This window comes from Cygnus atratus, chromosome 2, assembly GCF_013377495.2.
Source record: "Cygnus atratus isolate AKBS03 ecotype Queensland, Australia chromosome 2, CAtr_DNAZoo_HiC_assembly, whole genome shotgun sequence".
Taxonomy (NCBI): Eukaryota; Metazoa; Chordata; class Aves; order Anseriformes; family Anatidae; genus Cygnus; species Cygnus atratus.
Window position 1 is genome coordinate 80,420,486 of NC_066363.1, and position 13,190 is coordinate 80,433,675.

General features: G+C 39.9%; 1 protein-coding gene across 1 annotated transcript; it reads left to right on the plus strand.

Annotated features, from left to right (window-relative positions):
- The first annotated feature begins 5,264 nt into the window (after positions 1–5,264).
- LOC118251023 (serpin B10-like) lies at positions 5,265–13,188 on the plus strand. Its single transcript, XM_035552737.1, has 8 exons — positions 5,265–5,638; positions 6,704–6,881; positions 7,760–7,873; positions 9,444–9,578; positions 9,981–10,098; positions 10,472–10,614; positions 11,133–11,288; positions 12,159–13,188. The coding sequence occupies exons 1-8, from the start codon at positions 5,520–5,522 to the stop codon at positions 12,561–12,563; spliced, it is 1,368 nt and encodes a 455-aa protein (XP_035408630.1). The 5' UTR covers positions 5,265–5,519; the 3' UTR covers positions 12,564–13,188.
- Positions 13,189–13,190: the final 2 nt, after the last annotated feature.

Consider the following 13,190-nt stretch of genomic DNA (forward strand, 5'->3'; position numbering starts at 1 on the left):
GTCCTGTGAAATGAGCAAACAGTCACAATTGCATGGTACTCCTGGGGAAAAAAAATAAAAAATCCCAAACTCATTTTGAGCTTTTATTTTTTCAACTCACACACTTTGCTACTTTTGCTAAATGTTAGCAATAGCAACACAGAAACTGAAATCTATGCAATGAACTTCTAGTAGTGGCACCTTACATATAACAGGAATGTTATCCTGGAAGGGAGCAAGTCCTTACACTGGAAGACCAACTTAGGTAAAATTCAGAATTTACAGCTCTGGTAAAAGGTCAGTATGGGAGATAGAGAATAACAAGATGTCAGATTAATATGTCTTCCTGTAAGGAATGCAGAGATATAGAAATTAAAGGTGGCCAAAGAAGACTGGAGAGAGACCATTAAGCTTCACAGGGATGAATGTACGAGCAGTTCCTCTCTCTTTCTGTCTCTTCTGTCTCATTTCCCATGGGCAGAGTTCATTGCTATCCAGTAACTCCCCTTCCCCAAGCTGTTACCTATCCCCATCCTCACCACATCTTCCTTTTTCCTCCTTGCCCTTCAGCAATCTATCTGCTTCTTGGGGCAGTGAAGGAAGCAGGCAGAGTTGAGGCCAAGCCCTGTTTCTAAGAGGATAAAGGCCAGGGAGAGAAAGGTTTGGGACTAAGGAATGGAGTGGGAGGAGAGCCTTCCTCCTCCTCCTACTGCCTGGAGGGACCATCTGTCATGCAATAAAGGCCTGTGTTGCTCAACTACAGAGGCCAAGCTGCATCTCAGCTGCATCTGCAGAAGATGGGGTGGGGGCTGATGAACGCCATTCCCCCAGCCACAGAGAACAACTACTTTGCCTCTCCTTGAATGCACTCTGCTAATTTTTCTTAGCCAGATGTTGCCTCTGTAATGCAGAGTCCAAGTTAAACAGGCTTTGTCTAGGTTCCCAGACAAGGAATTAGCAACCTTGAAAGGAAGGGATATTAAGAAAGCATTTGAAAATAAAGTCATAGTTCTAGTAAGTGAAGCTAAATCAAGAAGAAAGAAGAGTCTAGAGCAGTTCAAGGGGACAATGCCACTAGGTTTAAACCACACATTGGGTGTTATGCTTTCGGCTTTGAAAGACATAAGACTCAAAATATAGCAGTCCAAAAGATAATGTAGTCACAAAAGTCTGCATATAGCTGAATTCCAACTGGAAAGAGCAGCTGCAAAGAGCTCAGAAATGCTGTGGTAAAGAAGAGTATGTGATCATCAGAATATTTCAAAAGAAAGTCCTCAGTGCAATGCCCTCGAAGTTCTTACTTTTGCAGGACAATAGACAAAGAGATGCATCCCTCACAAAGGCTTGAGGAGCAAAATCAAAACTTTGCATCTCATTTTGTCTGAAAGCAGAAGGGAACATGAGATCATCTTGTCTTACTTGGTGTGTATCACATCATTAATTTCTACTCGGTCACTACTACGCAGAGATTGCTAACTTGAATCATGTAAAAGCACATCAGGTCTCAAGGGACTGAGCTACTTTGTGCAACAGGGAGAGAATGCCAGAGATGAAAAGGGGGAAGGATCTTGCAATGACAAAGGCACTGGTAAGAGATGCTCAAATGATGCTAACAAATTACAATCCAGCTTCCCAAGGTGCCTGTCTTTCTGAGGGGAAAATTCTATTCCCAGACCCATTTTGGAGGTTACTGTGTTCCAGGACAAAGGCTTGCTGCCTTCATATATGTATTTAATCAAGTATTTCACATCAGTCCCAATAGTAGCCTAAAACATGTGAAAATATGAAGCAGGTGTCAAGCAGATCAGTGAATTGCAAAGATTGCCAGCACATTTCCACAAGTGAGTATTTGGGAAATTTCCCTCCTGAAAACTGACTGCCACCAGGCAAGAGCATTTGCAATCAAGTTGAATGAAGAAATAGCAAACGTTTAAATGGATTTCTTGAAAAATAACCCTTTCTCTACATCCTGCTCTTGCACATCAGTTCATGATGAACTCTTGTATTTTGAAGATGCATTGATTTGGTATTTGTATTCTTCATCCCACAACATATACACCTTGCACTATAGCACTGCATCCTGGGAAACTCCCAGCAACACCAAGGAGGAACTGGCTTTCTGATTCAGCAGTTGTGCAGCTGACGTACAGTTACACCCTTTGAGAAATTTCTTCAGAAAAATGACAAGTTTCAGCTAAAGTGCATACAATCCATATGTACATCATTACTCACAATGCAGTATCATGCATCGTGATTGAGAAATTCAGTCTGCTCCTCATATTTTTGATGCTAACTGCTACCTGGGTTACATTAAAAATGCTCGCCATCTGAATCATTCAAAGGAATACTGCACCATTATATATGTGGAAACAGCGTATTTGTTCATTAACTGATAAACTTATCTCTTTTCAGATATATAGACCGGTCCTTCCTCAGTAGTGTTGCGCTAGTTAACAGAACTGAATTTCTCAGGAAAAACACTGCCTTAATTTATAGCAGTGTCTAAGCCAAAGCACACAGAAGTAATAGAGCACTATGATGAATTGTGCCAGTGCTTAATTCATGTGCCAAATCTCACCACACCTTTGCTTTCTGCAGGTGTGGAGCAAATTGCCTCAGTAATACCTATACAGGAACATCGCCACACCTCTAGCAACTCATAAGGTCTAAATACTGTTAGAATATGTCAGCAAAGATTGCTTGGCAAGGGAAGGCTTGAAAACTTACGTGTAGTGTGTACACAACAGATAGCTATCTACTCTATTTTAAAATAAAGACACGTTCCCAACCAAAGCTTTATAGGGAAAACAGATACTCTTATAAACTTAGAAAACTATCAGGATGATACAAATTTATCCCACATAAAAATCCTCTAGAACATAAACCAAAATCTGTGGCAACCGTTCTAGGTGAAACATAGAGGTATTGTTATATTTCAGTTGACAAGGTTAGGAAAAGCTTGTGCTGCACCCTCAATGACATTATGACGGAGGGTCCTCCTTAGCACAGGGGAGTCTAAGCACCCCATCATCCAGCACCCTTACCATCTCCTCAGTGTCTGCGCCCCTGTCCTCGTTACAGTTTTGGTCCCTGTCAATCAGAGGGCTGTTATGAAAATAAATGTCAAACTTTTAATTTTAAATCACACAGAGGTTAAAGAAATCAGACCAACAGGATTCTAGTATTCTCAGATTTCAGAACTCTTCTTTTCCCCATGGTTCTCACCTCCTGAAATCCTTAGAAAGGTCTGGGGACGTTTAAAATTCTTTCATGTTTAAAACCTACTGGCCTGCTCTGGCTGAGACAGAAATGTGGGTAGACTGCTTTGCTGTCTGAACCTGAAATTATTCCCTCCCAAATAAATAAACAGTGCTTTTGCTGGTAAAAAATATTAGATGCCAAGGAAATTGAATAGCTTTCCTTCCAACATCAATTTTTCTTTTGAAATATAGAACACCTATGGTCTGAACTAAATCAGATTTTTAAGAACTATGAAGAGTTGGTAGCTAAAATAACCTACTGATTAACTTGAAAACCAGTCATGGCAAGTTGTATCCTAAAATTCCATGAAAACAGAAGCTACCAAGTCTTTCTCTCAGGACCCTCAAGAGCCTTTAGAGTAGTTTATAAATGTTCTATATAGACAGCAAGAATTTCACCTACTCCTGAGCCCAGGTGCCAATGAACAGAACAGCACTGTGTAAGAAAGAAGTCACATTGACTTGTGCTAAGTTACACTTAAACTGGAGGAAAACAAAATGCTTTTATGCAGCTGAGGACTGGCCAGGGCGCTGATGTCTTGACCAAGTGGAAACATGAATGACCACAGTGAATGAGCCTACTGGTTTACTTCCCACAGGAAGGATGCTACCAGCACAAATATAAAACTTTGAGTGTGCTGGTGTGTTGACTTAATATAGAGTGGGAGAACTGCTGCTACTGAGTCAGCCACAGCACCACCCATTGAGACACGTGCCCTCTGGTCTCTCTCATTCAGTCCAATCCAGCATTTCCGCACATACAGAACACCTCAGCCACCTCCTGTAACACAGCAAGCAGTGTTACAAGTTAAATTCATCCCTGCTTTAAAACCAGAAAATCCTAGGACTTGCTCCAAGGGATGAAGTTGATCCAATGTATCTATCATTTGTTCAACAACATGGCTAAATTTGCAAGGATGACTCAAATCATTTAGGCTTTGGAAATCACTTAAAGCCAATATAAACAAATTACAGCTTTCCCAAGCGCAATGGAAGCGATTAATTCTGCAGTGAACACCTTTCCTGTTCTCTGGAAAACTTAACAGATGCATCTAATTATAACCCACACTGAAACACGTTGTTTTTATGTAGCTACAATTTCAAAATACCCGAGGGGCAGGAAAACACCATCCTGTTAAAGTTACACGGCTGCTCATGAGTAGGAAAACAATGTTAGCAAAACTTTCAGTTCCCAAGGTATATTGATGCAGACGGTTCACCACTGGCAAGGTGCCCTTTGCAGCAGCAACATCTTATGCCCTACAACAAATTTTGCAAGTACTCCCACATCTTGTTCCTCAGCACAGGAGACTCTGTGCCAGATGATGGACAGGAGGGCAGAATAAAGGTCTCAGAAGGCAGTTTATGCTGAGGGGATAGACCTTGGGACTGAGTCTTGCTCAGTGTCGAGGAGGAAGCCCTGGAAATACAACCAGCTCCTGCCTTTGTATTCAAGGTGATAGTATCGACAGAACAGGGAGATAAAAAATAAAATAAAAGGCAAAGCTAGAATTACACAGAATTTTTCAGTCAGAAGTGAGAGTGGAGACGGACAAGACAACAAAGATAGGGACAACATGACTGCGAGGAGAATCAGGGAAGGAGATGTTTTAGTAGCCAAGGTGAGAAGACAGAGTATCTGACAGAATATAAATTTTCTGGAACAGAAAATAAGGAATACATCCTGAGGTGCTATATAGGTGAAACAGCAGCTTTCAGATTAGAGCAGGGAAACTGAGACAGGAGAAAAGAGAAGTCTAATCTAAAACCCACATCATGTTCTAGTGACATTGCCAGTGATAAGAAAAGCAAGGGTCTGATGCTTGTTTCTCAACCTTCACTGTCTCACAGTGAAAATATTTCCCCGGTTGTACAATTTTATAATTCTCCAAGGTTAACAAAATTCATTTTGCTAAAATAAAAACCCACCAGAAGTGACAAATACTTTATCAGTAGGAAACGGACAATAGAAAAACCTCACAAATATGATGTCACTGTCTGTTCCTCAGAATTTTTTTCTATTAGAGGAATCATAAAAGTAGGTCAGCTACTGATTATTTTTTTTATCCTCAAAATGGCAAAAGAAATGTTGTTTCAAGTAGTGATGGTTCAAGTTGCTACTAGCCTGTTGCCACAAAAATGTTTATAGAAGTATTTCTGCAGTCAGTTTTGTAAGGTCTTTCTGTGGTATCGTTCTCACCATCACTTCACATCCTACTCTGAGATGATTCAGTTCTTCCATAGGGATGTGGCCTTCAGGGCAAAATAAATTGCATACTTATGAGTCATAAGAACCTTTGCAGAACTGGCCAGAGTATAAATTCAGCCTACCCTTCGTGTGAACTGCAGAAACCTTGGAGACACCCAGAGCAGCAGTCTTCCTCCCTGCACAAAACAAGGTAACTGTCATTATTTCTAGAGATTATTTATTTCATATGCTCTTGGATGATGTTAATTTGTTGACAAATGCATAGAGAAAAGGCAACAGGGATCTGAACGGGAAACAACAAATGCTTGGGAAAATATTTTACTAAGATGGCACAGGTATGGTCTAGGAGGGGCAAGTCTTAGAAATATACAGGAAGAGCAATTTATTCTACATAGTTCTGTAATTTCTAGAGCTTACTGGCTAGCATATGTGTCATAGCAAGGTGAGAAGTATTGTGTTTGCTTAAATTGGCTAACTTGTACCTGTGCTCTTCAGTTTTCATGTACATGAGGACAGCTCCTGGTTTGCAAACTGCTGAGATGAAGAACAATTTATTCTATGGTCATCCTATACTAACCAGAATAGCTCCTAGTCCATGCCTAGGTCTTTCAGCCACGGCCGCAATGCAGACAGTAAATAGCAGCACATGTGGTCTACTGATTAAGGAAACATTGTCATGCTGAAGATTGGGAAGTTAGGATCTGAACTAGCACCATAAGACAGAGTTTCAGGAAATTATTGAAAGTCAAACGGGAATTTAGGATTCTTACCATGCAGAAGTTGGGGTGGTGCAACAGTGTAACCATCCTGATTCAATGAGTTTTCATTTGTTCCTCCTGATTGTCTTTTGCATAGATATTTGTCTCTCCACATGAACTTCTGGTGAATGAAGGAGTGTTCATACACTATGAATAACAAAGTTGGCAGAAATGAATAGCGTAGCAGTACTGACAAGCCAGCACACTTTCACTCAGTTCCCTGAGGTCATAGGAGAGCTGAAGAAAATACCTGGCACAGTCCAGATTTTGCCTTTGGTCTAATTTGCATACACTACCAGTGAGTCTCAGTCATGCAGAGGATTACTGTGCTGCACTAGCAATCTTATAAAGGACACAAGTTTTGAAAATACTTTTAGAAAGCCTTCAAATCACCAAAAAATAAAAATATAAAGAAAAAAAGTGAAAAGAAACCTGTAGATACATAGCAGTCACAATTAATGCTTAGCTAATTGCATCTTTTCTCTCTTTCTGTGCAGGTTCAGAATAATGGAAGCTTTAAATAAAGCAAACACAAACTTTGCGCTTGACTTTTTCAAATATCAGTGTCAAGAAGATGGCAACAAGAATATTTTATTTGCCCCTTTGAGTATTTCATCCGTCCTGGCGACCGTGTATTTGGGAGCAAAAGGTAACACTGCAGATCAGATGGCAAAGGTGAGTCTGGGCCCCAAAAGGTCTGAGAGGGTTGATCTTTTGGAATAACATCCTCTATGCCAGAAATTTACTATGATAGATCATAAGAAAACCATAAGCAGAAAACAAACAAACAAAACTCTCCATGTATGCCAGTACCTGTCTTGCCCCTGTTGTCCACTGCAGTGGATAGATCATTCCTCCACTTGTGCAGGTCAAAAGATAGAGCCCACTGTAGCTTCTGCAAACAGAGGCCCCCAACAAATGGGAGCTGGTGAGTTTGCAACTACTAAGGTAAAAGAAGTTGTCCCACCTGCTAAGGCAGCGGTCTAACTACTGAGCTACAGGACAAAAGAGGGGCAGCGTAGTTTCAAAGAAAGGAGAGATCTCCTGTTAGGAAGCAGGGAAAACAAAACAAAAAGGCATGGATCTTCTCAGAAGTGCTCCAAGTTTAGATGTACCCCTTTGCAGCCTGAGTAAGGTGCACATGCCCAGAGCAAGGTACTCAGGGCATGAATCTGCCCCCAGCGTTTTCCTGCTTTCTGACATGTAGCAGCTCTCCATTTAGACTTCTGCTTTGGTAGTCCCCATCTGGAGATAACTGGCTCTTCCCAGTCATTGTCTTGTCAGCCCAGGGGCTAACTCAAAACAGGCAAATTCCTCTAGAAATGCCAGGCACATGAAAGTTTTGCCCTGCAACCCTCATCTTAGTGTGCTCAAGCCATTTTGAAAGCATGGGCCTCAAAGCCTAACCAAATTCCATATTCATTCAGGACTGGATGCAAGAGTAAAATCTGAATTTGGCTCTTTTCCTCACCAGTCCTATGACATCACTGAAAGATTTTACTGAAACAGCAAATTTTCTGTTGTTGCATTTATTATTGTGATTTCCACTATAGGTACTTCACTTTAATGAAGTTGAAGGAGCCAGAAATGTCACCACAACCATAAGAATGCAAGTCTTTTCCAGAACAGAAGAGCATCTGTCAAATCGACGTGCCTGTTTCCAGAAGGTATCTCACCAAATCTAGCTATCGTGCTATGGGCATTGTAACATTTTCTCTTGCTTTTGTTTTCTCTCCATGTTTGCATTTGCATGTGTTTGCCTTCCTCAAATGCAGAGTACACAATTAATTGGTACAGCATCCTATGGTACCTTCACCTAATGCAATACTTACGACATACTTCCCATTTTTAGGTAGAATTGCAAAATCTAACCTCAAATTTGCAAAATTTAAAATCTAATGTGACTGTTCCCTGTCAATGGATCTCTTGATCTTTTTGAAAAAGCATGGTCCCTGTCTGAGAGAACAAATCACAGTAACAAAGCTACTCTCCCACACATTTGATTGCAGCATCAACACAACAACAACAAAAAAGAATTAATTTTTACAGGCTACCTATGCTTGATACATTTCAGAAATTAGTCTCTATTTCATTCAATAAGTTAGCATAATAAATTGGCATATTGGAATTTCCCAAGGTAGACCAATAGTTGCTTGCAATAAATCTTAGAGAAATGGAAACTGGCATATTCCTGAGACATTTCTTTGACAGAATAGCAGGCATCTTTTATGAAATTAGCTATAATTTAAGAAAATGGAAAAATCTGGAAATCAAACATAATTCCTCTGAGTCAGTAAAAGCAGTTTTTCCTCACTGACAATTCAGCCACGGTGGCCTAAAGTTCTCCCTGCTATTTCCAGTCATCCTTATTCTTCATGGAGTGAGCCATTTCCCTGAAGTCTGCCCACAAAACCCTAGCAGCAGTGAGTTTTGATGAATGGGAACTTGAATCTGCATCCCACACTCAAATCCCACAGTGGGAAGACTTATTCTGGGGCCTACGTCAACAACCCATTTATTCTACATGAACAGGACAGGGAGGGATTGTTCCTCATGATTAATGCTCATCCAAACTGTAAAAATTAGGGAGCACTGGGGGCAGGGCAAAGGGATTGTTCTAGCAGCTTAGAAATTTAAATGTCTGTTCATGCCTCTTACTCTGATGTAATGACAAGATGAATACAGTACAGACCCAGAGGTTTAGTTTACTAATTCACAGCTTGATTTCCTTGAGGTGGTTTGAGAGTTTGGGTCCACAATCATTTAATCCTGTTACTTCAATATAAACAATTTACCACGATTGCTACAATAAAGAATTTACAAAATATTAACATTTAGAGCAAGGTTAAGAAAAGTAGGGCAAACTTTCCATGCAACTCGACTTTCATAAATCTGATCAGGAGTCACACAGCCAAATCTGCATGCATAGTTTAGCAATTACATTCTGTCTCTCACTCTCTGGATATACTTAGTTTTGCAACCTCCATTTAGAAACCCTTAAATGTTTTACATAGTTCAGACTCTTACCACTTGCATTCCAGGGCTCTTACAGAGCCTATAGTGTACCTGAAACTTTTAGTAATTTCAAATGATTCTTTTGATAGCTGTTCAATTTAGTACCTCTTTTGCATTGCAGTACAGGCAATACTTTACAATGAGCTGCATGAGGAGAGAAATTAGAAATCTGAACAGCTCTACAGAACAAATGAATAACATTTTTTTTTCCTTCTCTTGAAGACAGAAATTGGCAAATCAGGCAATATCCACACTGGGTTTAAAGCACTCAACTTGGAAATCAACAAACCCACTAAAAATTACCTGCTTAGAAGTGTCAACCAGTTATATGGAGAAAAATCACTGCCTTTCAGTAAGGTATGTAGACCATTTATTCATAATATGAAGCGCTAATCAACCTTTATGATCTATCTATAACAACAAACCATAAATGATATAATTTAAAATATTTTCATTACATCTGCAAATTGTGTTATTATCGGTAACATACATACTTCCTGTGAGGCTTTTCCTGAGACTTCAGACACTATAATTTTACTTTTATGGGATGTGTATCTAATTTCAATATGATTCACAGATGTGGTTAGGTGAAAACATTTAAATTGCATATTTCCACTAAAAAGAATAATTCATTCTTTTGACAAAATACTGTGCTTGTAGCCTATGTCATTTTTACGGTGTTTTCACTTGGCTAGTTATTTATTGGCATTCACATAGACATCTGTCTTATGTTTGTTGCCTGCCCCTCTTGCAATGCAGGAATACTTACAGTTAGCCAAGAAATACTACAATGCAGAGCCACAGGCAGTTGACTTTGTGGGAGCAGCAAATGAAATCAGAAGAGAGATCAATTCCAGGGTCGAAGAGCAGACTGAAGGTAAGCTCCAGCCTCTCCTCTCCCAGTCCTAAAGGAGGTAATTTCACTATTGAACAATGTCTCTGTACGCAAGGGGCCCAAGGCAGGTAAACAAGTAATCTCAGAAAGGTAAATCAGATCACTACTTTTCCTAAAGTAGTCATCTGCTGGCAAGCCCTTACTAAAATTCTTCCTCTATCTGAAAGGGAGAGGAACGTGGCTTACTCTTCTTTGTAAATCATGGTTACCATGTATTTATGAATAATCTCAAGCTAAAAGCATGCCATATCAGCAATTATAACTTCCCTGCCTTACATCTGCAGAAACTGTTCCAACATTTACTCTGAAACAGTAAAGCTGCACAAATGTGTGAATGTCCTTTGGTTTTCTCTAGGTAAAATTCAAAGTCTGCTGCCTCCTGGATCCATAGATTCACTCACCAGGCTAGTCCTGGTAAATGCACTTTACTTCAAAGGAACTTGGGCAACAAAGTTTGAAGCTGAAGCTACCAGGCAAAGGCCTTTCAGAATAAACACGGTATGGGAATATAATGCCTTATATACTAGACCGCATGTAGAAAAAACAATGAAAAAGATGGAGGAAAGAATTTCCTGTCATTTTTTAAATCCACAGAGCATTAAAATTAATTCATTTAAATTACATGGTATATTTTCCTCACTACATCTTCAGTACAAAGACTGCACACACATACTAGCACCAGAAGCACAAGTATAATTGTCAGAAGCTGACTTGAAACAAACTTCCATTCTCCTCTTAAGGCAGGAAAAACAAGGCGAACAAAACTGTACAAACTAGTTCTATACATTTTCAACTATACAATAAATCAGAGTGGAACACAGCTTCCTATAAATATGCGTCATCCTAGACAGCTCTGGTAGCCTGCTTAGCTATGAACCCCAGAAGACCAGAAGCTGTCTGTAGATCCTGTGTCCCACCTCTAAGAGCCACAAGGATGTACCTCCACTGTGCTATTTCAACTTAGTGCTTTACTGTTCAGAGTACAAATTTCAAGCATTTCATTTGATTTGTTGCAGCATACAACTAAACCAGTACCAATGATGTTCCTGAGTGATAAATTTAATTGGACCTACATAGAATCAGTCCAGACTGATGTTGTTGAGCTTCCATATGTCAATAACGACCTCAGCATGTTTATCCTCCTACCGCGTGACATCACCGGCCTACAAAAGGTAAGGGGCAACAGAGAACTCAAATCATGTGAGAAACAAGAATGCCATTATTTACTTATTTTATGCACGTCCAAGGTAAAAGATTGGGCTGCAATCTTATTTCTAAGAAGGAGGGCACTGACCAGACTCAAGGAAAAGCAAACCCCAAACTTGGCCCAACACTGTGAAATTGAACCTCTTGGAGATCTTTTTAGCTCTTGGCAGGGGGCATTTCTGTGATTCCTAATGTTGCTCATTACCTCTGGAAAGAGGCAGCCCAAACCCAGCAAGACTGGCTCTAATTCCACCTGAAGAACAATGAGGACAGAAATCCAGCCCTGCTGAGATTCACTGTCTGTTCCAATTCAGATAGATGTGATTTCATTCAAAAAGAAAAGCACAAACTGAACAGCCTCCACTACGTTTCAGGATGTCCAGAGCTAATATATATATACACTGCCACCTTCTGTAAAGACACTGATCCTGCCTCCAGAGAGTAAACTCTTATTAAATCTTCATTTATGTTAGTGAGTGTTCATAGAGGAGAAAAAAACGTTTTCAGTAAATTCTAAGCTGTACAAAAGACAGAAATATGAGCTGCAAATCAACCAGGCTATTGTTACTTAACACTGTTGTTGTTTTACAAATATTTAACCCTGCTATGTCACCTGATGATTACTGAGAACTGTTCAAATATTGCACTGACCTACTGTAAAGCAATATACTCTCTTCTAGTATAAAAGATCTTACAGTTGGTATTTCACTGCTTTTTTTTGTATTCTTGTAACAGCTTGAAAAGCTCTCAGTTTAAGAAAAAAGAAGAAATCATCTTTAGGGCCCAGGTTTTTGAACACTGTCTAATTTTCTGATTCTCTTCTTAACTAACTGCAGCTAATAAGAGAATTGACTTTTGAAAACTTGTCTGCATGGACCAGCCCAGAATTCATGGAGAAAATTAAAGTGGAGCTGTATCTGCCCAGGTTCACGGTAGAAGAGAAATATAACCTCAAATCTGCTTTGAGCAAGATGGGGATACAAGATGCCTTCACTGAAGGTCAAGCTGATTTCACAGGAATGTCAGAGAATGACGATCTGGTTTTGTCACAAGTTTTTCACAAGTGTCATATGGAAGTCAATGAAGAAGGTACAGAGGCAGCAGCTGCCAGTTCAGCAGCTCTGACATCACGAAGCCTTGGTGCTGCTATTATTTTTGTAGCAGATCACCCTTTCCTTTTCTTTATCAGACACAACAGCACTAAGTGCATCCTCTTCTTGGGAAGGTTCTGCTCCCCATAAAAAAATTGACTGTTACTAAACACGCCCTTGCAACAACAATAATTAACACAATACACATCATGAAGAACTTCTCAATAGTCTGTGCACTTTACCATTTTTCTGTACTGTTGACAATCTCTGTTAGAAGAGAGCACATATTAAAAATAACTTGAATTCAAGCCTCTGGCTCACTTTCCTGGACAAAGAACCCCAAAATTGTAGAACAGCACTCTAAGCACCAAACTGTGGCAGAACAACATTGATTCCAAACCAGAACTGTCACTATGCACAACAGACTAGGTTGATCTAAAAGAGTACTTCCCAACACACTTGCTTTGCACATAAGAAGAAAAGAAATGGGAAAAACTCCTTCCTGCAGAAAGCTGCTACATCTCTGCTAAGCTGGCTGTTCCAGGAGGGCCACCTCAACCAGAGCCTGCTCAGTTTTATAACAACTTCACAGACTGGCACTGCTGGTAATGAAATAAACCTGCAAATTCCTCTGTGTTCCTGATACTGGTGATTTGTTCTTGCATGCAAAGGGGCTAACACATGTACTTTCTAATTTTTGCCCTACATCAATTGGCAAATACTGAAACAACAACACAGAACTGGAGGAAAATAAAACATGTGCCTTGAAACCCTCTC

Bases quoted from the DNA above. Each gene is read 5' to 3' on its own strand.
- LOC118251023 (XM_035552737.1), top strand. From the start codon at position 5,520: ATGAGTCATAAGAACCTTTGCAGAACTGGCCAGAGTATAAATTCAGCC. The intron at 7,874-9,443 runs GTATCTCACCAA...CTTCTCTTGAAG, and splicing joins GACGTGCCTGTTTCCAGAAG to ACAGAAATTGGCAAATCAGG. The intron at 10,615-11,132 runs GTATGGGAATAT...GATTTGTTGCAG, and splicing joins GGCCTTTCAGAATAAACACG to CATACAACTAAACCAGTACC.